Source organism: Pholcus phalangioides, unplaced genomic scaffold (assembly GCF_987345545.1).
Source record: "Pholcus phalangioides strain wild (caught in Gottingen) unplaced genomic scaffold, Ppha-v1.0 ptg000024l_1, whole genome shotgun sequence".
Lineage (NCBI taxonomy): Eukaryota > Metazoa > Arthropoda > Arachnida > Araneae > Pholcidae > Pholcus > Pholcus phalangioides.
The window spans coordinates 18,521,289-18,548,563 of record NW_028301616.1 but is presented as its reverse complement, the minus strand read 5'-3'; the positions used below and the strand labels follow the sequence as shown (position 1 = coordinate 18,548,563).

At 33.4% G+C, this 27,275-nt stretch overlaps 1 protein-coding gene across 6 annotated transcripts in view; it reads right to left on the bottom strand.

Annotated features, from left to right (window-relative positions):
• Nucleotides 1–27,275, bottom strand: part of Orp8 (Oxysterol-binding protein-related protein 8) — a 96,787-nt gene that overhangs the window by 8,709 nt on the left and 60,803 nt on the right. For 4 of the 6 annotated variants that reach the window (XM_089250935.1, XM_089250937.1, XM_089250938.1 and 1 more), the window contains 10 exons: nucleotides 21,440–21,534; nucleotides 19,466–19,525; nucleotides 17,347–17,538; nucleotides 15,677–15,799; nucleotides 10,103–10,370; nucleotides 7,275–7,441; nucleotides 6,161–6,232; nucleotides 5,763–5,875; nucleotides 3,223–3,403; nucleotides 914–1,010 (listed from right to left, as the gene is read on the bottom strand). In XM_089250935.1, the coding sequence (XP_089107061.1) occupies nucleotides 914–1,010; nucleotides 3,223–3,403; nucleotides 5,763–5,875; nucleotides 6,161–6,232; nucleotides 7,275–7,441; nucleotides 10,103–10,370; nucleotides 15,677–15,799; nucleotides 17,347–17,538; nucleotides 19,466–19,525; nucleotides 21,440–21,534 (1,368 nt within the window). The remainder of the gene's footprint in view (nucleotides 1–913; nucleotides 1,011–3,222; nucleotides 3,404–5,762; nucleotides 5,876–6,160; nucleotides 6,233–7,274; nucleotides 7,442–10,102; nucleotides 10,371–15,676; nucleotides 15,800–17,346; nucleotides 17,539–19,465; nucleotides 19,526–21,439; nucleotides 21,535–27,275) is intronic. The other 2 variants (XM_089250936.1, XM_089250941.1) reach the window with 1 other exon arrangement.

The window sequence follows — 27,275 nt, the reverse complement described above, 5'->3', positions numbered from 1 at the left end:
TAAATTACTTTGAAGGGGTAAAACATCTAACTGAATTTTATTAGTCAACCAATCAATTATAGTTTTTGCTGTGAATTTACTTTTTTTAGTGCTTTTCTGGTTGTACTAACAACACCAATGGTAGTAAATTGCTCAATCGCAATAGAGTTTAGAAAATTTGAATGCGAGAACTATATGGTGCAGTGAATCATACATGGAAAATTATGATGGTTTCAATATATAGCCTATGGAGACGCATAAACCCTAGATATCTTTCGATGTTCAAATGTTAAGGACAAACCTAGTGTGTATTCCCCTGCACAAAGCTAGAGAGAGAGATATACCATGTATCTCACCAACAAATCAGGTACATTCAAAACATTAACCCTTTAAGCGGCACAGCAGAAATCACTATAAATCCCTCTTTCTATCTTTTTTTTAATGAAGTAGGCTTTCTTTTCAGTAGGTGCAAACTAAAGTGTATAGGAAAAAGTGTTACAATGAGAAATAAACCTTACAAAATGTATAGGCAAAAAGGGGAAAACCTTTGACAGGAAAAACTGACAACATAAACTGAAGTCTTGATTACAGTAAATGAATTTTTCCTCATGTGATGATATAGGTCCATGACATACTTCGCAAAAGTGATAACATTACCCTTGATTAAAAATAAGCTGCTGTACTTTACTACTAGTTGATCGTACATGCACCTCATAAACATCACTCTGGAAAATTTCCAACAGTCATACATGCAGAACATGTTGTGTGTGTATATATGTGGCCATAATGTATTTATGTTATCAGAGTTACGATTGTTTAGTGTTATACTGGTGCTGCCATCTGTGTTCCACATTTCAAAGTGAAACCAACATTAGTTACAGATAAGCTGACAGGAAGGAAGAGAAATTGCGTTTTAAAAATATACACAAATTACCATAAAATTTTGATTTCGCTAATATACTTCCTTGGATGCAGTAACCGTCCTGGCGATTGCTAACATAGAACGCAGATACAGGAGGATGATGTGATACCTATGACAAAAATTAGAATTGAAAAAAAAATTCATAGTTGATACTTTATCACTGAGTCTTAAATCAAGTAGCACATGCACATTGTGACAATGAGAATAAAACATGGAACTTGATATCTAAAAATTCTTTTAGAAACTAATATCATTTACAGTTACTGACAATTCAAGTCCTAGAATTTCAACTTACAGAAAAGGCATTATGCAAGAGACTAAAATTACGGCATAACTTGAATACATACCACATATAGCGCTGAACACACACGGCAAGATTTTTAATTTAATGTGTAAAATGTGGTAGGTTCAACATGATATACACTTTCCAAAATAGATCTTTCAAAATTCTGCTAAAAGATATTAACGTTATTTTTGGTCTAGAAAGTTTTCAATGGAGGTGTCAATATTGATGATTTTTATGTAATTTTTTTCCACTCTAAAATTTGCTGTTCCCCCCCCCCCCCACCTCCTAAATTTTGCTGCAAAGGCAGTTGACCCCTTTTGCTCCCTCTAATTCCTGCCCAACTTAACACTACGTCACGAAAAGTTGTTTGCATACAATTTTGTAAGTCTTCCATATCATTTGGAAATCCAACCCTTGCACTGATTAATCATATAGGAAAAGCCTGCTTTTTTACGAAAATTTTTGCTACAGTTTCAGAAAGCAACTGCTTTTCTACATATAGCTTATCACAACCACAGCATCAAGTACGAAAACAATTTTTGCTAATTTAAGGGGTGTATGATATAGAACTCCCGTTGGCAAGCAGAGATTGCATCAAAAAAATTTTGGTAGAACACTAACATTTCTTATGATTCCTTGGCCAATTGATCACGAAACACTCAAAGTGTTTGTATGAAATTTCCCGCTAAAAGGGTCCAATTTTCCTTTCTGTTTCTGCACTAGACAGGTTCCATTTAATCCAAGATTTTAAAATACATATTTTGGCAGTGAAATCACTGGACTAAGATTTTTTTCTGTGGAAGACAGGTTTCCACTTATCACTGATTGTATTTATATTCCCAGGAATTGGAGACTGGACCCATTTAATGACTTTCACTTTCTTTTGTGATAATCTCTCCCTTCTTGACTTATTTTTGCACAACCATCTTCTGGGCATTGTGTGTAGGTGACTGCTATTGAAACCCCATAGAACTACCTCATTAAAATTAGTGGCATTAATGAGTCTTATTATAGTGTGTTTGCACCTGAACATCTAATATTTAACAACACGTGCTACAATGAAAAATTCTTATATCAGTGTATTCCATCACTTCTATAAGTTGTCCTCTGAATCACCTTGTATATATTCTCTTTCTTTTCTTTCATACTGAGCACAACTCTGGAATATTGCCATGGACCATTTACTACTGATTGAGTTGTGCCAGGAAGAGGATATATCCTCTGAAGATGACACCCATAGTGTGTTAAAAATCATAATAATTTGGAGGGTCTTCCTTGTTATTTGTCTTTACAATTGATTTTTTATAGTTCTAATATCATAGAAAGTATTCCAATTTCTGCAGATCTATCATTGCATTGATAATGCCCTTACAACTAATGGTTTGAATTGCCAAGTTCAAAACTTTGACTCTTCTAAAGGCATGTATACATTAGCGTGCGGATTATGAAATAAAAGCATTCACAATTAGTTTTTCAGAAATTTGTGATTGATTCTTGAGCTGTTTGAACTAGATCCACCTGGAATCAGGTTTTCAATGAACATAAAGGAAAGAAAGAACACAAAGGAAGTTTATGTACACATGAACGGATTAGAACCCTGCAGGGGGGTCGTACATTGAATGTATACACTTCTTAAGAGTTATCATTCATCATATGCCATGAAATTCTTCAAACAAAAATAAAAATTTTATTTCTCATTCAGCTATCCACTAAACTTACTTCTCTGAAAGTTTTTTTTTTTGAATCCCTGATTAATTTGCCCTTTAAGTTCAATAATTTTGCATTATCATTCAATCATTTACTAACAACTTTGGGTAACTGTTGAAAACAATAAATTTTTTTATTGAATTTTTTAATGAATTGCTTAAAAAAATTATGAAGAGGGAAAAGAAGTATAGCGAAACCTTGATATAACGATGTATATTATGGCAGTATATTTATGGCAGAATTAAATACAAAGGATTCATAATAGAATATCTGGAAAAAAGAGTAAATTTTTTCAAGATAAAATTCAAAAGTAGTATGAGATGAATACCTGTTCAGCAATGTAAAATGTTCTACTTTCTGTATCTGGGTGTCGCCAAAAACAACGAAACACTTCACCAAGTATTGGATTGTAAGGCTTCTTCAAGCCTTTTGGCTTCTTATAAAATCCAGACAAATAAAACTTTGTCACCAATTTCATTCTTGTCAGAGGGTCATCTTCCATAACGGCACTGAAATTTAAAAACAAAAATGTAACCTCCTGTAATTTTGTGTGTGTGAAATCTGTGAATTGCAAATTAAAAAAACACCTGAATATCTTTTAATGCAGATCGCAGCAAACTGCATATTAACTACTGATTTTTTTTAATACTGAGAGGTTGAAATTGAAATAAATATTTTTCAAAGTAATTCACAAAAAATATATATACTTTTAAGAATAACATATGACTTATGGAAGAAAGTAAATTTACCCTTCCATTCCTTAATATCTCATTAGCAGTCATACAGATCCCTACCAGAATGCTAACCCAAGATTCAACAAAAAACTTACTTTGTTGCATGTTAGAATTAAAAGGTCATTAATATTTTTATTTCACACATTATACTAATACACAGGAAAACTCAGGTTGCTGTATTTCATTCATGGATTATTGAAGGAATTTTATCCCCTCAAATTAGCTAAAGTCGCAAGTATGGATTATAGGAAAGTTTTTAGCCTTTCCTCAGAGTAGCAAAATTTAATTTTGATATGCAGATTTATAGGCAAGAAATTACAGTATAAAGTTCCCTGCAGAAAAATGCAACACAAAGTAGAGAAAATAATATTTGAAGTTCCACTTCAAAGTTGAAAGTTGAACTTTGAAGTTCCACTTCAAATCAATAAATTTAGAAAGTAATAGTGAAATGTTTTAGATGAGGTACTGAAAATCTTTTTATTTTATACTATTTACACAAGCTAGTCAGGTTCATAAGTGTCCTTTTACGTAACATGGTAAGCTCATTTCTGCATCTAATATTAAAGCAGATAGAAAAAATTATCTCCTAGAATGTCCAGCTCATTCGGTTTGATGCTAAGAGTCTTGCACTGAAAGAATGTGTACAATGAAAACATCCATAGAAGTTTCATTTTTTTAACCGTATATTTGCTTCGCTTATCATTTATTTTACACAAAATGACCCAAAAACTTTCTAGAAGAAAAGTAGAGGCGCACCTGGTGAGTGGTTCTCAAGTGGATATTGAATTAAATGGGCTCAAAAGACAGTAATTCTGATGATGATGATGGTATAAAAATTCAGCTCTCGAAGCTGCTGTGTTATTTGAGTGTGTGTGTATCCATGTCAATTGAAATGTTTGTCAGCCAGGTAAAAATATCACAAAAAATCTTTGTTAGCTAAAGCATTTGTTAGCCAAGGAATCACTGTACAGTATAGCACAAACTAAAAAAAGATTGAAGTGTTTGTTTTTTTAAAAACAATATATGAATGTCCATAGAACCTTAAAAATACATAAAAGAAACATCAAATTAAGAAAAACATTTTTCTATCATTAAAATATATGTTCGGCTTTTAGATGGGGGGGGGGGGATATAACATTGCTTAATGAAGAAAGCCCTAATTCTTGTTAATAAAGGTGATGTTAATAAAGTTGATGCAAGAAATTTAACAAGTAGTAACTTCTTGTACCATATGTAAAAGCTGAAATCACAGCAAAAATGTACGATTGTAATAAAGTAAGGCTAGACAATAAGAAAATTGGTGAATGTTTTTTTCAAGCTTGGGGAAAATTTGGGCTTGAGTATACAATTCATGTTTAGTATATAGATTTTAATGAACACTCTACATAGCTACCTTGTACCATTGCATTTTATAATAAAATAAATATTAAATAAAATAAATATTAAATAAAATAAATATTAAATAAAATAAATATTAAATAAAATAAATATTAAATAAAATAAATATTAAATAAAATAAATATTAAATAAAATAAATATTAAATAAAATAAATATTAAATAAAATAAATATTAAATAAAATAAATATTAAATAAAATAAATATTAAATAAAATAAATATTAAATAAAATAAATATTAAATAAAATAAATATTAAATAAAATAAATATTAAATAAAATATTATATTTAATATTTATCTCTCCAGCAGAGGTGGTTCCTTGAGTAGGCTAGGATATACCACTGAGATGAAAATTGTTCTTACTACTGCTTCTACTCTTCACCGTACATGCACCTTGCACACATTCCTCAGCAGAATTTATGGGGAAAAATATATGAACAAAAATACCAATAAAAACATCAATTCATCGATAAGGAATTTGGAAAAATGGACACACGTGAAACTCTCCCTGCTAGCTATAACATCAGTGTATAATTACATGTCTGAAAATGCCCGACACCAAACATGGGTGCAATGTGAAGAAGTGAATTTCTCAGACAATGGCCTAACAGATCAGAAGTGTTGAATGAAACTCAGGCCACAAAAACTTACAGCAATGTTTTAGCACAACCTTCTATATAGGAAGGAAATACTTACATTATTTTCTTTATAAAGAAAAAAATAATTTCTACACTTACTCAGACAGGATGTTAGAATGGTAATAATAGTCAGACAGCTTGTCCAGAAATGATCTGGGTTCCAAGATGAACGTAGGAAGAACCACTTTGGATAAATCCATGCCTGGCCTCACCTTTTAAATAAATGTAGAAAAGACAAAGAACTTTGCACGATTATAAAATTCATGATTATTGAAGTATGTCATATAGTCAGCAAATAAAATTCATTGCGGAAAAATTTGTAAAACTTATTGATAGAAACTAAATACATGTTAAATATAAATTTTTCCAGTTTGAAGGAGGAAAAAGACCTCACAAAATTATTTTTTTAAATAAAAATATTTTTCTATTGAACATGATCATGCAATAATATATATAAACAATTCCTAAGTTCCAAAGCAATAACACTATTATATTACCTGTTTTAATAAGCTCCAGATCAGGCTTTTGTTCTCATCGGCTACTTCTTCTGTCTGCCCAGCATCTCCAGCCTGAAACAAATATAATCACCAAACTATCACGATGTTCACAGAACAATGAGTCTTGATTAACTGATACTCTATCGTTGAGACCTCCATCAACCAAGACACTTGGCCAGACACAAGGGTTGGGTGAAAGGGCTCCAGCACAGGAACCTGGGACAATTTTCATCAATTTTGTTTTCCCACATTATGAATTTACAACAAAAATTTAGATTTGTCAATCTAATAAGCTTTCTTTCTTCATACCTTTCAACATATACAGACATAACCAACATTACCGATGGAATACATCATTCTAGACTATCAAAACCAACCATGTGGTAATAAATTTTGATTTCATTGACGATATATCATATTAACCAATACAGCCAATGAATATACATAACCAACCAGTAAATATTTTAAATTTGCAATATTTATCAAACTTAACAAAATGGTCAGTGCTTATCACCAGATTTATCACTTTTACCCCATAACATATAGTCAAAACTTGTTAAGACAAAGTCAAAAACATACTATATATATTTTGCACTAACTTAATTTTGCATAAAGTGATAAAATAGAGATTTTAGTATGAAAACAGACTTAAAACCGAGTATGTAGTTAAACAATGTTTACTTGAAGCAGCGAACACCTAAGGCTTGCATGTAAAAACAAGTGTGAAAAACAACAATCATCTATTTTTAACACTATCATTACTCATAAATCTTAATTTTTTTTTCTCACTTCACTTTTTTTTGTGCATCTATAGAATTTCATTTCAATGATAATATTAAAAAAATGAAGCATAACAGTTAAACCTCGACATAATGATACTCTGTGAACCAATAAAAAATATTGTTGTAAAGGGATTATCAATTGTATCGAGAAGCAGCAGTTTAATATTAGACAACGGACATATTCAAACAAGACTTGAAAGAATATAGATGTAGAGGGATTCTCATCATTATATTGAGTATCATTGTAGCGAGGTTTGACTATAAAATGAAAGCTCATTAGCAATTTCAATTAGTATTTTCATTATAATCAATAAGAAACGCTTTTAACTCACCAGTCCAAATTCTTCTACTCCATTCTCTCCATATGGTGTTTCGATTGGCTCCTCTTCTATCTCTTCCACAGGATGAGCTTCTGATTCAGAGTCCGTAGAGTGGTTACTGTGTGGGCCATCATGGTCTACTTCTCGATTGTCATCAGTATGAGTGTCATCGTCTAAGTCTGGGGGAATGGAGGAAGGTGTTATGGCAGAACTGTTATACGTTCCATGAGTTACATTCTCAGATGAATGCTCTTGAGGATATGACAGTCTTTTTTGCCTATCATCTTTTTGTTCGTTGTTACTCGTGTGACTTGGGGATGTTGGAGCACTGAACGGCTGACAAGGTGAGGTAAGAATGCCTAGGCTCTCTACAGTGTTTTTCAAAGTGGCATAACTGAGTGATGTGATTGCAAAATGAGCACCTGCTTTGTCCAGACCATAAGAGGTGGTCAGTGGACGTGCAGTGTTTTGTTCGGATACTGTTGATCTGGAAGGTGGCAAAGTGGTAGCTATCTTACGTAAAGGACTGATAGACAGAGAGGAAGAACTACTACTGGATAGTGATCTAATCAGATGTGAAAAACGAAATTTCCAATCTGGCAGCATGCAAAGAGGAGTGCAGTGACAATAACTATAAAATCATAATATATAATTCCAATGATATAAACATATCTGTCAAACGTCTCTGTTTACTCAAATCACAATAACTACCACTTGAAAATCATAGCAATTTACAAATCTAGCTATGGACATGCATATGAAATAAGACCATAACGAAAACCACACATAAAAAGCATATCTGCATACATATTTAAACCATGCATCTTGACCTCAAATTAAATCAATTATACAAGTGTATAATTTTTTTTTTACAAAACTTAAATATTGTCTCTATGAAGAACTATGTCTATATAATTGGATTTCCACATGCATATTTATCCATAATTTTTCTTTCTCTGTGTCTCCCCTTCATCCTGGGAAAATTTTCAAAGAAGTTTTTATGCAACAGATGTAAATAGATTTAGACATTAATTTATAGGCAAAAGTTTTAATGTGTGAAACTTTATAGTTAAGGCAAGGCTTTTTTTTTAACATATGTACATGGATGTTATTAAAATTTAAATGTGTTATCACTCATGTAAGACCAAGAGCATGATAAAAAATAGCAAACAAAAACCATTCAAAAAATTCAATAAGTTAAGAACTCTGTATGTTGATAGTTCACTGAATTGTGACCACCTACCTAATACTGGGTTGACCAGTTTAGCACAGAAAACGACCTGGACACATGATGGCACAGATTTTGATATATATATAGCTGCTAGTATGTATTCCCAGAAATATGTAGGATAATAAATTAGTGATAGTATATACAATAAAGAGGAAAACTAACATTCATGATTCATTATGCATTTCTTATCTCTTTCTCTGGGCAATAATGGGTCCCATTCCATGCCAATAGAAGCAACCTTCGACCCCACACAGCCATCATTATCAGACTGCATAGTACTCTCCATGTTCGAAAGATATCTCATCATGTTGTTGACACTACAATTATATATCTGTCAACATGGTGAAACAAAAATTTAGATTCATAGATTTAATAAATTTTTGTGTTTAATGGGCTGATTATCATGATCCTTGACCTAGGCTAACTGGCAACAATGTTTAGTTGATAAGGGGTGAAAAGCAAGTTGTCTGCTGTGGAACTGTGGTAGTGTTGTTCAGTGTTAGTGTTTGCTATACTATCAAGTCGTGAGGCTCCACTGTTGTACTGATGCAACAATTTTGGAACAATGATATGGATGTATGAATCCCATTATTTCAAACTCAATCTGAGTGGTGGGCATCTTTTATGTTTAAACACTTGTAGCTCTGTTTCCTGGGGACAATCATGAAATTTTCTAGTCTGTCTACTCGAATTTTCACAACACTAGAACAGCTGCATCCAACAAGTGCTGCTCTCTTGATCATTACACACCCAAAATAATGTCTTCTTTGGAAGCTATTAAACTCTTGCTGCCTTCTATGTGCTACCTGATCAATATGTAACTACATGTTGCCTGCAATTAACAACAAAAAGGCCAATATGCTGTAAGCAGGAGCAGTAATCATCATTTGTGATTTTTATTAATAGTCACAATTCAGTAAACATTCAAAGTATATCATATAAAACCTTTAACACACAATTGCTTCTAAACCTAGAGAAGACTTTCAAGTATAAAATATTATTAATGCCTTGCCTAAAAAAAGGCACTAAAATGTACTATGTGAACAAAATTAATTTTTAAAAGTCAGTAGAGCAAAACAAAGCTTTATTTAAAAATTCAATGGATGTTTTGGTAACAATTTTTATTCGAACTCTTTATAATGATACAAAGTTCCGAATTATTTTTCTGAAATTTTAATACCATAAAAGTTATTTGAGTTGAAAAAAATTTGTTCTTCAAATCTCAGTGAAACAAGCAATAGTAAAATTTTTGTTGTACATATTTTAAATATACTGCTTTTCCTTAAGCAATGATGTTTTTATCTTTTGAAATTTTTTGTGCAAAATCCATTTCCAAAAAACATAAATGAGTTTCTTATCACAGAGTATTTCAGTTATAACAAACAAAGTTATATATTTTTGCAAATTATTTTGGCTTATTTTATCACATTTTTGAAACAAACTTTTTTAGGGTATTTCAAGAAGTACATACATAGATATTCTGATTGAGAGTTTTCTCTTTTCCAATAATAAATAGAATTTGATAGGAGTTTTAGTTAGAATTAACTATCACCCAACAAGAAGCGAGGGAAAACAAAATCTACAAAAATTTAAGAGGTTCAGAAATTACCGTGGTCTTCAAAATGCTTTTCAGGATCACTCTCATTCCACAGAGGTAGATGCTCTTGCGAGGCAGTTTCCAGAGGAACTCGCTGCATGAAGCTTGGCCTGCTCCCATCCTTGTTGCTCATTGTTCGCATCAACAATGAAGAACACCTCAGGGCCAGTTCCAAAGCATCCATCCAGCATTTACCTGCCGCTTCTGAAGGAGCACGGAAAATCAAATGAGCAACTGGAAGGGGCTGAACCAGTGCACCTCTTAATTCCCCTTTTGGACCCTTTGAAAATAAAAATATCAACACATCAAACAAGTTCTAATGCTGGTGAAGTTTAAATCATTCATACTTTAAGAATTTTATATACAATTAAAAAAATGAAGATAATTCCAAACAAAGTTAAATTAAAATTAGTTCAAAAAACATTAATCTTAATTTTGATGACTGAGAGGAGATATTTATCTGTACGTAGTCGAAAACAGGGGTGCACACCCTCTGACCAACAGGCCAACTGTGGCCCGAGAAATAGTTAAATCTAGCCCATAGAAAGTTGTTCTTGAAAACATAGGTTGTACAACCCTGGTCTATACCTATTTCAACAAGATTATAATGGATATTTTTGTAAGAGTATAAAAAGTGCAAAGTCAAACTGCTCACTTCTTTCATGTTGCACAGCTCAAATCCTATAATACATTTTCACCCCCATTTTAAGAATCCAATTTTTTTTCTTTTTATGGGCGTATATTAAAACAGCAGTGAAGTAGTAAATTATGGTTTTGAAAAAATAAAAACATCTCAATGAATTTCCAAGAAGTAAACACTCCATATAATAAATAAATATAAATAATATAATTATGCATATTTATAATGTTATACAATTAAACATTTTTCGGATTTTTTTTCATGATTTTTCTGCCTCAGCTAACAAATACAGATTTAGCTAATGAACATTTTTGCTGATACGGATGCACAGCTAACACAAAACAGTCGTGCTGAGAGTTGAATTTTAATGCCAATCACCATCAGAATTACTGCCACTTGAGCCTGATTAACTCATGACCACTTCCAAACTTTTTCCCGATATACCTCCATTTCTCTTTCTGAAAGTTATTTGAATCATTACACGTACAATGTAAAATTCAGCTAATTGAAAAAAAAGGAGCCTATATTTTCAGAGCACACATTCTTTCAGTAAAAGACCATTAGCATCAACAACTGAACAGTCTGGGCATTCCAGGAGCTTATCCTTTCCATCTGCATGTATCAGAGACAGAAATGAGCTGACCAAATCATGACTGGATGGGGGACACTTACTAATTCGACTGGGTGGTGTCAGCGCCAGCTTTACGGCCATATTCACCAACACAGTTTAAACTACAATCGCAGGTTAAAGGATTAGCGATCTACACAGATTGGTTAAAATCCTCAATTCAACCAATACGTGCCGATCACTAATCTTTTAACCTGCAATTGTAGTTTGAACTCTGTCGGTGAATACGGCCATTAGTGGATTAAGGCTGGTGTTGGCTTACCGCTCATAGTGTAAAATAAAAAGATCTTTAGTGTCTTCATTTCCTTGTAAATTCTAATTTATCCAATTTTGAAGCTGTTCATTTTAGAGTTTGATCAGTTTTTGTCTTTTTAATAGCATTTCTTGGTGTTTTAAAAAAACTATCTTTAAATTTTGAGCAGTGTCTGCAGTGAATTAAATGATATCTATAGAAAACCGTGTTTTGGATAAAGATCACGATTTCGGAACGAAATATTCTCATTATATAGCCACTGTATCACTGCATATATGATATAATTATATGCCTATGATATACATACTTTGCAAAATATATTTTAGATTTTTTAATACAGATAATAATTAATGTGGTTGACTATGTTACCTCTCCCTCCAATGAAGATGGTTTTTGATTAGTTGTGAATCGGTGTCGTACACGTCAAGGGGAAATTCTCGGCTCTCGTACAATGTTTTGCTTATTTGTGGAAGCCCCAAAATGTCGACCCCCTTCGCAGAGTATTTATATTGGTGATTGTGCTTTTAGCACATTTGCTGAAGACATATAGGAGTTTTTAAAACAGGAAAACATAGTTGTCAATAAATGCTTGCTACTAAGCTCCAGTAAAGCTGCATATGCCTCTTTCCGTATTGAAATGAAAACCAAGAATGCTTATTACCGGCTCGCAACACCACTTTTTTGGCCTAGAGGGGGTAATTGTACAGAAATCCTTCTATTCAAGAAAAGGAGTCCAGAATCTTTCTAATGAAGAAGCTCATGCTATACCTTCTGATGAATCTGTTAATACTACTTTGCAGAAAATGCCATGTGACAATGTGCATCCCATCAATGACATTGAAGCTGAACAGCTTTCTAGGATTCTGCCAGCGGAAATAGCGAATTCTGTCAATGAGTCTTCAATTGCTCCACAGAACTAAGTTCCTGGGGAACCAGCAGATAATTCGAGTAACGCTAACATCTCGACTAACTATCGTGCTCTGCAAACAATAGTAAAAATTTCACTGTGTACTATCAAAACGTTAGGGGTCTCAGAACTAAGTTATCTATGATCAAATCATCTATTTCAGCTCATCGTCACGATATTATTTGTTTGACTGAGACTTGGCTTCATCATGACATCCTGAATAGTGAATTCATTGATGATAGACATACGATTTTCAGAAAAGATAGGTACTTCAACTCCTTAAATAAAGGAGGGGGTGTACTGATTGCAGTTAAAACTAAATTTGTGGTCACTGAGACACATCTTGATGAAGTTACCTGCGAGGCAATATGTATTCAGATTTTCCTTGAATAGGGTAAAGTTTTATTTCTGTGCATTGCTTATTTTATTCCCAATTGTAGCACTCAATGTTATATCAATTATTTTAATCTATTTGAAAGAATGAACTTGTGTGATAATCATGATCTTCTTGTGGTGGGTGACTTTAATCTCTCTGAAATCAATTGGTTCGTTAATTTTAATGACTAACTCTAGATCTGTTTCAGATCTTTCAAATTTTATGCATTTGTTTGATTTAAAGCAATGTAATTTTGTAGTTAATCACTGTAACAGAATACTTGATTTTGTACTATTTTCTAGTCATTTTCTCTCAATTGAGGTTACAAAAGATGATTTACCACTTGGTGTCTATAGATAAACATCACCCGGCTTTGATCTGCTTTTTTTCCGGTATTCACTGCATTAGACGTACCGTTAGTAATTCTCATGTAGTTATTATGATTTTAAAAATAGTGATTTTAGATCACTGTACTCAGTTTTTAGTAATTATGATTGGAATTTTTTAAACTTGTGCAATAATGTTGATGATGCTGTTGACATGTTTTATTCTTGCATCTACTCTGCCTTCAACAATTACGTCCCCATCAAATTGGGGATATCTAAACATAGATATCCTCCTCGGTTCTCCAAATATATTATACATTGTATTAGACTGAAGAAAAAATTTCACAATAGGCATTTGAAATTTAATAGAGTTTTTGACTTGATGCAGTATAAACTTTACAGAGCTAGAATTAAATCTGAAGTTGTGAGAGCAGAAACAATATATTTTTCATTATGAGTCATCGCTGCAAAATTACCCTAAAAAATGTTGGTCTTTTTGCACTATCAAAAATAGAAATGTTCCTTTAAATATGAAGTTTAATAATTTTTTGTTGACTACTTCTGATATTGCAACTACATTTGAGAATTTTTTAAGGTCTAGTTACATCACTAGTACGTCGACAAATGATAATATATATTTCTACAATTCAGCTTTTCCTAATGCCTCTAATGTTGCATTAAGAAAAATTAATTTAAACATTAATTGATAATGTTTCTGTAGATGATATTGTTCGTAGAATAAAGAAACTTGAAGGCTCTTCTTCTCTTGGTATGGGATGGTCTTCCTTCTTATAAATTTTGTTATAATATTTGCTATAAATTTTGTTTTTTCATTGCTAATTATTTTCAATTTATCAATTAATACCAAAAATAGAGCAAAAGTTGTTCCCATCTTCAAAAAAGGTGACAAATCTTATATTGAGAACTATAGACCTGTTGTTATTTTATCTCCATTTGCTAAAATCTTCAAATCAATATTACATAGAAAAAAAATTTAAATCAGATCGTCTTGTATTTCTGCAAATCAACATGCTTTTGTCAATGGTACTGTCACTAATCTCCTGAGTCTTAATGTCTGTATTATTGATGCCATACATAACAAATGACAACTTGATGGCATATATACTGATTTTTCAAAAGCTTTTGATCATATCAATAATGGAATTCTTATTAGCAAAATCGGTTTTAACTCTGACTTAGTAAATTGGTTCATTTCCTACTTATCCAATAGAGTGTTTTATGTATCCTATAAATTCAATTTCAGCCAAGGTTTTGTTGCTGGTTCTGGTGTACCTCGGGGATCTGTCCTGGCCCCATTGTTATTTATAATTTTTATCAATGATCTATCCGCACTTTTAAAAAATTGTCTACTCTTTGCTGATGATTTGAGGATTTTTTAAAGTATTGATGCATGTTATTGCCTACAAAATTTACTTCATGAATGGCGTTTACTTATTAGACTTAATCTCAATATTGATAAATGTTTTGTTCTTTTATTCACTCACAAAAAGAATCCAATTTTTTTTACGTATAGCATTAATAATAGCCAATTGCTTAGAAGAACCTCTGTGACCGATTTGGGCATTATTTATAGTACCAATTTTAACTTTGCTTAACATTACATTAGAAATTTTTGTTCTTTTTGTGTCATATAAAAAAATTGGCTTGCTTAAAAGAATGTCAATAGATTTCAACAATAGTAATAAGTTAATATCCCTTTTTAATACGCTTATAAGATCTAAACTGGAATATGCTTTAATTATCTGGAACCCATTTCACGCTTGTGACATTATTAGCCTTGAAATCATTCAAAACAATTTTCCAAGGTATTTATATTTCAAAAAACATGGTCCTTATAACAATATTCTATCTGCCACTCATCTACAAAACAGTTTCAATGTCATTAGTTTACAAAAACGCAGAGATTACTTGCTTGTTATTTTTTTCAAGAAACTGTTGGCTAACCAAATTGATTGCATACCCATTCTTAACTAAATCTGTTTCAATATTAAGCGCACCCCAATACAAGATCTAATTGCTTATTTGCAGTCAAATCATTCAATACTAATATTGGTAATTACTGTGCTGTAAACAGATTTTCCGAATTTTATAATGCGCTTAATCATCACACATCTGCATATTTTTCATTTGTCTGTTATTGACTTAAGAAGATTTTTGCTGTGATTGCATTGTATATATCTTTGTGTAGAGTTTTTGCATTTTGAGTAATTTTTGTTACTTTTTATTTGTCTTTTGTGTACTTTATCATGTAGTCGCATTTTCTATACTGTGCTGTAATTTTTACTGCAAGCTGTAATTGGGTTTAGACCTGTAGCTTTGTATTTTAAATAAATAAATAATGATGAATTAAAGTTTACCATTAAAACTACAAAGGTTAATGTAAATCATTGAGATAAATTTATTCCTTAAGGTAACAATTAATCAAAATTTCATACTTTTGCAGCCCAAATGGTTTGTTCCAGAGGATGATACAGCTTGAAACAGAAGCCATCTTTTTTAGAAGGCCTCTCGATGAGTTCACAAGCATTCAACAAAACTGTGCCTACCCATTGACTGCTCTGGAAAAAAAATTAGTCCATTAGATTCAAACACAAAACTATGTACCAAAACAACTACGCATGTGTGTGTTGGCAAGCATCCATTACTAAAACATACATATATAAAAATCTACAATGCCCAGATATATTGTGAATTATATCAACGAATGTTCAACAGATTTTAGTTTTAAGTTTCATATTGATGACTAAAAAAGTATCAGTGTTATGAATACCCAGCAGTTGAAGTAGATCTATGGTCTTTTGTACTTGTGATACTGGTCATCACCATGTTAAAAAAAATATTTTTTTGTATTCAGATATATTTGATCCTAGTTTTTAAATTTTGTGAGAGTTCCTATGAAACAGTTATAGGAAGTGTGGGTATTATTAAATACCATTTTTATTCATTTTCCAATTCAAAAGATGAGAGGAACCTGACCACCTGTATTTTTATAAAGTTTTGGTTTTTGTCATAGCATTGGCCAATTTTTGGTATTTAAAATCAAATATTGTGACAGAGAAAAAAATGCATTAAAAAAATATTAGGTAGAAATCAGGGCCGTCTTAAGAGTATCATGGGCCCCCGGGCCAAGTGGTTTTTGTAGGCCCTACCCGGTAAATCCTAGAAAATTTCAAACGGATCTCATTTTTATGAGGCCCCTTTTCCCTTGAGGCCCCCGGGCCGTGCCCGGGTGGGCCCATGCGTTAAGACGGCACTGGTAGAAATATGAAATATAGGGTTCAAAACAAAGAAAATTAACTAAGATTCATCAAAACAAAATGCAAGCAATTTTGTCTAACAATAAAAAATAAAAATGTCAGTTTGTTTTAATAGTTGATGGTGGTATGATAGTACATTAATGAAAGCGATAGATGCAATCTCCCTTCTCTGCCCCAGAACAGTCAAAATAGTCAAATCTGCTCACAGAGAACAGAACATGAATTATTCCCAGACCTATCCTATGAAAACTTCCCATCTTGAAGATACATTTTAAGTGGTAGAGTAGATGGTACAGCCACATGAAAAAATGCTAGTATTCCATTTAACCTGGCACATCATCTTTGAAAAAATAGTGACCCATCTAACTGGAAAGAATTGCTAGCTAAAAAAAAAATTAGCATACCATAATAAAATGCAACTCTTGTCATGTGCGTTTGTGCTAGTTTCAAATTATTAGATACTCTTCAAATAATATACTGGGGAAAACCAAAGTAACTGTACCCAAAATTAGAGTACTATTACTCTAATTTTGGGTACAGTTACGTTGGTTTTCCCCAGTATATTGTCTCAAAAGGTAATTCATTTCTACTCTTCAAATAATTAGTAAAGACTTGAAAGACTTGTAAAAATGTATTTAAGTATATCTCTTGAAATTGAAAAAAAAATCATCTTATAATTCCACACCATTAATTCCACCCATTAATCTATTTGAATTATCAGAACTGATCGGATTGATTCATTTTTTACTAAGAATATTACCATGGGAATAAAAATTTTAAGCTGCAGATCTTTCCTTTTAATATTTTGAATAATGAATTTTAATCATATAAAAATAACAAATGCTTACTTTATGAGTTTTGGGGCTTTTGTACAGCAGGAGAAGACCCGGTTTCAAGACACACCAGAACTTGGTCCAGCCTTTCAAAGTTCCTCTAACTTTCAACCAATCCGCCAACACAATGATAGAAGGGTCTTTGAGTGTAGTCGATAATTCTTTGGCAACCCTTTTCTTCTCTCTCCGGTAATTCTTTCGCTGCGCCTATAAAAGATCCATAAGAAAAATTGCATCATCCAAAAATTATCAAAAACATTTTATGAATCTGAGTAATAATTTGATAATCAAAGTATAAAAAAAACAACCTATAATTGTTTTGTGGTTATAACACTCCCACAAATTTTTTGTAAATATTATTTATTCATTTGCATTTTTGTTGCTTCAAAGAGTCATGTCCGTTAATTTCTAGAGATAAAGTCAATATAGTGCGGAATAAATGCCATTTTTTCCCACTAATGAAGTTTTATCATTTGTTGGTTGTACGCACAACACATTCCATTTGCATATAAAATATTGTATCCTTGCAGTACATGTTTTTATGAAGTTTGTTCGATCATCATTTGAGCACCTTATTGAATGAATTTTGTTGGCCAAGAATGATTTTTAATTAGAACAGGTCCGATTAATCAACATTTACTCAGAGTTCAGTCTTATCAACTTAATCAATCTGATTAAAATTCGATCAAAATTTTAATTAAAAGTTTGTAAATTAACTCAATTTATTTTATGAAACCAATTAGATGACTTAAATTATGTTTCTATACATAATATTTAGAATTATGTGACCATATTTTAATTCTTGAATCAATCATTTTATCAAATGTTTTAGCATTGTGCAACAAAATTGGTCGTGTCAATGAAAACTGGTGAGGCTTTCAGTTCTAAATTGAGTTTCATGGGAGTATTAAAAGAAAAGCCCAAAATATATTGTCCCTCCCATGATTTCCTCTTAGATATTTCTTACAGTTTCTAAGAAAAACAAACAACAGTATGAAGATTGAAAGCAATTTCGAAATCTGTGGCTAACGTAAAATAACCAATTTTCTAAATAAAACAGAACAAGATACGAGTTAAGAAATTGAGGATAAGACAAGTACGTTCAGCATATCAAATTGCTTCATGTGGGCAACCAGAATTTCTTAATCTATTCCAGCATTTGTTCACATCTAGAAAATAGGTGCATGAAATATATAAAATATATTTTTTATAGCATCAATTAATATTATATAGTAACCAGTATTATGTTTGTTATGAATGATTAGCAATCAAAAATCTATATATATATATAATTGATTTTCTGCCTGTCTGTGTGTGTGTGTGTGTGTGTTCCCTATACAAATCTACAATTTCAGACTGATCAAATTTTACATATACATATACCAAACGGAGCCCGACTTGAACGATATAGGCTACTTTAAAAATTTGTCAGAGCTGGGCAAAAAAATGTCATGCAACAATGGTTCCTGAGCCTCAACAATCACTTTTGGAATGTTTACTTTGGTTAACATGGTTTCCCTAGCAATGCATTTTGGACATGAATATGCCTATAAAGACATAATATAATGCTTATAACCACCATAATGGTTAACCATTTATAATGGTTTGTCACTTTAATATGCTGCCAGTATATGTATAATAGTTTATATGCCTTTATAATAGTTTGTCACTTTTTCAATCCTCCCAGTAACGTGGCAGAATCATCATCAGCATTACTTTGAGGGGGTATAGGCAAAGGATGATCCACACAGAAATCAGTGTTAAAATTGTTTATTCTACTGTAGGAATGCGGAGATTTAGTGGGATTTTCCGCCACATCAATAATTTTAAAAATTGTATTGAATTCACGATTTCTGAAATAATGAGTTTGCTTAGAGATATATATACGAAGCCCAGAAAAAATTAAATATAAAGAAAACCTGAGCAACGCTGGGTATTATATATAGCTAGTATTTTTTAATAAAATTGGAATCATTAATTAAAAAATTCTGATCAACCAGTTAAGAATTTCAATGGATTCCGGATCTTATTTTTAATCAACTTGTTTTTAATCATTGAATAAAAGAAGAAAAATATATAGTAAAAACATTTTGAAATTTATTACTTCAAGATGTTTATGATATTTTTCTGTTACCTTGTAAGCTTCTCTTTTATCTGCTTTTGAAGTTGGCACCTCAGCTAGCATCTTGTCCCCCTAGCATTAAAAATATTAAAAAAAAGTGAGTTGAGCTTTTATGCTTTTGCTAATAAAGCATAACTTCAGAAGCTAAAAGTCTCATATAAATTATCCTTAAAAAGCTCAATATTTATTTTTTTTCTGAGTTGATAATTTTTGACGTGCAAAAACCTCAAAGATTGTATATAAAATAAATGTAGTGAAGTCAGAGCCGCCCTTAGGGGTGTGTCAGGTGCGCGGTCACACTAGGCCCTGCATTTTTGGATGCCCAGCACTTACAGAAATAATTTCTTTCATAAATTTTGAATTCATTCATTCTGAAATTCTGAATCATCATTCATTCTGAAATTCTGAATCATCATTCATTCTGAAATTCTGAATCATCGTTCATTCTGAAATTCTGAATCATCGTTCATTCTGAAATTCTGAATCATCATTCATTCTGAAATTCTGAATCACCATTCATTCATCAATTCTGGAAATCTCATTTCCAGTTTGATTTTTTATCCAGAAAAATATTTCCAGAATTCTGCATCTTCATCTAAAATGAAATAGTTCTGGAATTCTTCATCTTTGTCTGGAAAGGCATAATTCTGGAATGCTGCATTTTCATATGGAAAGTAATAATTCTGGAGTTATTTTTTTCATAAATTCGGAACTTTTGTCATTTCTGGAATTCTAAATTTTTATCGATTCTGGAATTGTTTCTTTCATTTATTCTGAATTTTTACAGGTGCTGGGGAATTATCTGTCAATTATTTTTTTCATATTTGATTCCTCATTTTTGAATTTTCATTAGTTCTTAGTTTAGACAATTTTTTTCATTAGGTCCAAATTTTAATTATTTTAAACTATTTATTTCATCAATTTAAAATTTCTTCAGTTTAAAATTTTCCATTAATTTTTTTTGTTAATTTACATTCAATAGCATCTATATTTTTTAACATTCTGGTATATTTTGTAATTATGTATGAATTTTTGGATGCTGATTCCCCCTTTTTCCACACGGAATATATAAAATTAAGGTAAGAAGCCTCAAAATTATTAAGATGCCTCTGGCTTTAACTGTTATTTTTGCAACGGGCCCTGCATCTGGTAGGGGTGGCTCTGATTGAAGTATAATATTACTTTACAAATATATAACTACCTTCTTTGTAATTCAGACTATAGTAAGAAAAAATTTGGATTGCAAAAACAAGAAATGAAAGCAAACATTTTAAAAAATTAGCAGTCACAGCCACACATGCTCTGTAGCAAACAAAGCATTGGTCGTCATTAATTGGGAGATCTATCAGCCAATTCAAATTATAAAATGGAAAGAAAATTACCTCAGCTTATGTGCAAAGGCAATTCTGGGTTTTTATCTTCTGACTGCAGTAATGAACATTTAATCACTTCACGTATAAGGTTTTTGCAAGAAATTTTGATTATCACTATTCAACAAATCAGCGATAAATATGGTAACCTTGTCCTAACCAACTGCATGTTAGAAAAAGGAAGGAGGGAAAAAAATATATATATGAAAAGGAAAAAGTATAATAAATAATATAGATAAGGAAGTTTTTCCTTTCTCCTCCTCTTTTCACCCTCACCCTACTTGTTCTTTTTCGCTCTTATATGTATATAGTAGAAAGATGCATCACAAAGAAAGGAGGGAAAGGAAAAGCAACTTGTGTAGATAATGCGGTGGCTATAAAGCTTTGCTACGGTGAAAAGAGAGGAAAGAAAATACAGAGATCTCATTTGAATTTATTTCACTGGTGTTTGGACGCAATATTACACCCGTGATTGTATAAAGAGGTTAAAAACTCTTTGCAAATATATGCAAAGCTACACATTTAAAGGTAAAATTTAAAATTAATCAGATTTGCAATCAGATTCATTCCTCCGCCTGGCGCGATTCCACGAAAAAAAATAAAGCAAAAAACTTACATAATCAGAAGTCAAACTGACCTTCGGCGAAGTGCTAGGGGTACTAGAAACTTCTGAGTAGCGAGGCGTCATCAGGTCTTCAGTTCTTTCATGACCTTTATTGAAAATGAATTCAAAAAAAAAATACATATATAATAATCACATATCTCACTTGATGAAGAAACATACATTGAGCAAAAAAAAATTTCCATTCATAAAAAATGTATTATTATTTCAGAAATCAATAAATATATTCATGTGTATAATGATTTATTAATGGGAAAAAAAACATTCAAGTTATTTAGCTTGAAAATGTCAAATCATCAAATTAATTTAGTTTTAAAACATTTAGAAATATATCTAAATACAGCTGTATTTTGAATACTAGAAAATGTATAGAAAATTTTTGATTAGAAGCTAGCTTCTAATCAAAAATTTTCTGTTTCAGAAAGGGAATTTTTTTTTAATTCTCAGTCTACACCAGCTGCACCTCAAGCAATAGACAGCAAGGATATTAAAAACAGTTTGTCCTTAGCATAAGCCAAGTAGATGGTGAATTTATGTTCTGAATAGCCTATGAGTATTGCTAAGAGGTGAATTCACTGAAGGGGGCTTTCTATAATCATAAGGGGCCGTCATAACAATGAAGTATAGTTTTTTCCTGATGTCGACTCCACCTCGACATATGGTCAAAATAATAAAATTAATAATACCGATTTAAAAATTCCTTATATGATGTCCATTTTTCCTTATTTTCATCAAGATACGAGCACACAAATAAATGATAAGAGCGAGTCTTTTATTGCATTAAATATTCAAATGGCTAGAGTAAACTCAATCCCTGTCTTTAGATGCCAAATGGTAGCCTAAAATAAAAAAATATGTACTAGTCTTCTCATTTAATAAAAAAAAATTAGGGATCAATCAGAATGAAAAAAGGGATACCCATCAATCATGCCGTAAGAAAAACGCCATCCTGTAGAGACAGGAGCGATACCTAACTGGATGGCCTTCAAAATGAGAAATATATTAAAAAAAGCCATCATAGCGAAACCATTGTCATTAACAGCACCAGTCTTCTTACAGGACATAAATATATGTTTTTTTTCAACTCTCGCGAACGGTCAGCTACGAAAATCGTCGGCATAACGTTCCCATGGCGAACCATGCCGACATGAAAACATGAGCGAAGGCTTGAGACATATGAATATTTCTCTTTCTCTCGACCTTACAGTAACATGAAATCGATATTTTCAGCAGCAAAACCTGGTCACTCTAGGTTCTTTATAAGGGCGATAAAATATACTCGCATCACGAAACTCAACTGTCACGTTCATTGGTCTGAATGGCGATCGCGCAACAACGTCTTGTAACATTAAAAACTAGGGGGAAAAGCAAAACATTATACCCATGCAACGGCTCTATCAGACATTGTTTGAGGTAACAGCTATAAAATTAGCCGAAACGACACGGCATACTTTGCCGTGGCATAATTGCCCAATGCGTCTCTGAAATACAGCAACAGAGACACACGCAGAATAGTCCAGTCACGTACTATTCTCATCACACGGATATTGCCCGAAATGTAATGGCTAGAAAATCGCCCGCGCCTTCTCAATCTTCAGCTTCGTTGAAGAAAGCAGTCAAAAATGATGAAACACAACAGATCATATCAAGCGCAGATTTGGGGGGGGGGGGGGTCGATCGCCCCTCCCAAGAGCCGAATAATATGGGGTAAATTTGTCTCCTAAAATACGGGATGATCCAATGCACCTACACAAGTCGCTTCTCCGACACATCACCCTGGATCCATCGGCCTCCGCTCCGCCGGCTGAAGATATTTACCTCGGCTTTATTTGCGCAGCTGAAGATACTTGTCTCTACGTGGAGGGAGTTCCAGTTCAAGACTGAAGATGTCCGTCTCCGCTTCATTCGTAGCTGAAGATATTTGCCTCCGTTCAGGCGTGGATCTGGAGGGATAGGAACTATCACACCTCACAAGAGCCGAATAATATGGAAAAATTTGTCTATCCCCCTAAAATGCAGGATTATCATCCAATGCCCTTACACGTCGCTTCTCCGACACATCACCCTGGATCCGCCTGACTCAGTTCCATTCGCGGCTGAAGATGTCTGCGTCTTCACTTCATTCAAAGTTGAAGATACCTGCCTCCGCTTCACTCACAGCTGAAGATGCCTGCCCCCACTCCATTCACGGCTGACGATGCCTGCCTTTAAAAGCGGAGGCAGGAATCAGGGCCATAACTAGGTTGGGGCAACCGGAGCACTGAGCCAAATGGGGGCCTCAAAAAAAAAATTCACACTTATTTTACATAATAACAACCCTTTCAAGAAGGGCTCCCAAAGAAGTCTGTCCCGGGGCCCCGAGAAGTTACACTACAGCCCTGGCTGAAGAGATCTGCCTTCGCTTAAGCGCGGATCCGGGGTGGGGGCATAGGGATGATCACACCTCTACAAGATCCAAAAAATATGGGAAAATTTGTGTGTCCCATGAAAATACGGGGCGATTCAACGAACTTACACAATTTGCCCCTCCCACTATCGTTCTGGATCTACACCTAGATCATATGAGAAACTTTCGTTTTGAAGAATGAATGAAAACATTAACGAACACAGAAATTAGTAGCCGCCTCCTCCCACTCAGATTATGAGCCGTCGTTGTCTCAATGATGAGATACATAGGCGGAATTGACTAGGAAGTTTGGGGGGGGGGGCACGATGATGATGTCAATTCATCTATACATGTATGCATTAGATCAGTCGACTTCACCTTTGGTGCTGGGGTGGGGGGGCGTTGCCCCCCAACGTCAAAGGTGGAGTCGACTGATCTAATATATATATATGTATATATGAATAGGCATCATCATCATCATCGTCGTCGTGCCGCCCCCCCCCCCCCCCAGACTTCCAAGTCTATCTCCGCCTATGTACGCAGGTGCTCAAAGAAGGAAATTAGTAGCCGAAATTTGTGTCACGAAACAAAAAACCCACCATCTATAAATTCTTTAAAAAAAATGGAGGGGAAAAGATCCACACTTAACCTTTCCCATCATCATCAAACGAAGCTCATGAAGTGTAAATGACTTCCTTCCGCTGTATCCCCCGGAAGCAGAACTTATTGCGTTCATAAGCTTCCAACTGAAATGCTCTCTCTCTCTCTCTCTCTCTCATCACCTTCAACCCTCACATTAGAGGATGGTAAAATACATACGACACTTCAGGAATGAATGCGCACACACTATTTCGACGATGATGGGGGGAAATTGTTGAAGAGCACTTGAGAACATGTTCTTCACGATCACATATTAATTTAACGGTTCACTCATTACTGACTATTAGGATTACATAGACTACTCGAGTTTTTACAATCATATCAAATCGCCTGCAGATATACGCCGCTGAAAAAAGAAGGGTTTTAAAAGGATCCATTCTCAATTCTAACGTTAGCTAAAAGCACTCAGCATCCATCAGACGTGAAAACCTGAACACGTGTTCGTGAGCGTTGCTCCCATAAAAAAAACAATGCGGAATTTCTCGTAGCTGTTATAATATAAATAAGTCTTATTTTCGATAATTAATCAGTTAATTATTACCCTGATTCTGCCACATACTGTTAAGGGTTATGAACCAAAATCTAAGGTCTATCATATGTATTTGTCCAATTACAGTGGTACGAATGAAATTTCAAAAAATCCACACGTACATCAGGGGGGCCGTTCAAGTATTACGTCATCATCGATAGGGGGGAGGGGGTTTCCGATTTGCTGACTTTTGATGACAAGGGGGGAGGGGGGGTTTGGATAATGCTTACGTCATCAACCACCCTTATGAAAATATGAGTTAGGATTCAGTGGGGCAGAGTTGATGACGAAATTTTGCTGACAAAGTGGGGGGAGGGGGTCAAAAATGGCTAAAAATTTGCTTACGTAATACTTGAACGGCCCCTCAACAGATTTTTGTGCAATTTATGAGCATGACACAATCCTTTAAATTTTGGTTCATAACCTGCATCAGCACCAACTGAATGCGATATGAAAATAACAAAACATTGCATTCATATAATTTTTTGCAATCGTGTTTCGAAAATATTACACGAATTTTGCTTAAATATGTATTTGCTTAAAAAAATATTTTTTCCTAGGAAATGACAAAAAAAAGTAGTCCAAACTTCATTATTGTTTTTATTATTTTGAGACATTTTCCTATCAAAAAATGTTATCAAAGCACCAGTACCATCTTATAGAAAGGTGGTCAGATACCTTAATCACACGCTTCGAATTATTCATACAAACTCTCTCTTTTTATTACAATATTATTCCAGATTATATCCCATAATGGTATACTGTATTTCATATGCTATTATCTATATGCTGTCAAGTAACTCTGGAATGAATAACGAGTCATAGTTAATGGTGTTTTTCTGCAAATCATCGTATATGTGTGTCGTCTGAATATTGCAAACGTGCCATCGGAGATTTTTCCCCTTTTACGGGAAGTCAAAACGCATTTGTTACGGCCGAAAGTTGGGAACAGAAAACTGTTCTCACCCACACACATTGCCCCGACCACCTAGATAACCTAGATAGGTTATATAGGAGTTCGTGCCAGAGCAGGAACTAGAGGGGGCAACATTTATGGGGCGGCAGTTTTAGGTGGAAAAAAGAACATCATAGTAAAAATTGTCGAATTTTAAGGTGGAGGGGACGGCAAAATACGAAGTTACGGCCCTGCCCCTGACACTCCCACTTCACGCCGACGGTAGACAAAACACGTTAATCGGATCAACCCTTTGACGCACAAATTCACGACAAACCAGATGCGGTTCTTGGGTTGTGCGACCCATGCGGCGGCACGGAGAGACAAATCAGGGATAGATGGAAAAACCAAATGAATAAAAAATCGGAAAATGTGTGTTTTGATTGCATAATTCAAACTATGAATGTGTCCGATGGAATAATTAGTAGGGGAAAACTAATTTTTGATGCATACGTATAACATTTACGAATTTGCGAGTTTTTCGGGTCATCTTATTGGTGTGCCTTATACGCTAGAGTGGTGCCGAAACGATTTCTCGCACGGGTGAGATTTTTTTTGAGCAAAAGCTACTGATGACAACACCTGAAAAAAGCCTAACACCTGCTAAGCCAAACTGCTGAGAAAGAAATCACCTAAATATCACCAGCGATATGACAAAAACAAAATTGTCGCGAAGTTGTTGGAGGAAAACTCCGATCACGCTGATTTCAATAAAAAATTAAAATTTGAGTATACATGCTCTCCAACAATATGGTTATTATTAGATTGAACGCATCACATCCGTGTACCATGCCGCGTAAAATTATGATTACTGATATGCCCGAGTAGAAAGCAACGATGCAAGGCAGGCAGATGGATTCTCACAGGAGATTACGAGGATTGGCTCCCGCCCAGAAAGAGTGATGGGCTCATAACTTTTTGCTATCTTGAATTCTTCTATCCGCGGAGAAAACAAAAAAAAAACCCAACTTCTGAATATATTACAAATCACATCACAAAAAAAAAATTGATACTTTTCATTCTCACCATTTTATTTTTAAACAATCTCGGAAAAATATATTCCGTTGAAAACTACGGTAAACAGAAGAACGCGATTTAAAAAAAATGAAAATTCCACAAATTAATGTTGACACATTCGATTTTGTTTTCAAGTGTAAAAACGTAAACTATTTGTAAGCATACAAAACCAGTTTGAATCATGTTTGGGACCCGAGCCAAACTTTTTTTTTTTTTTGCGCGAGTGAAGTTACTGGATTTGCTTTGAATAAGAAAGGGGGGGGGGACGAGAGAGAAGAAAGGG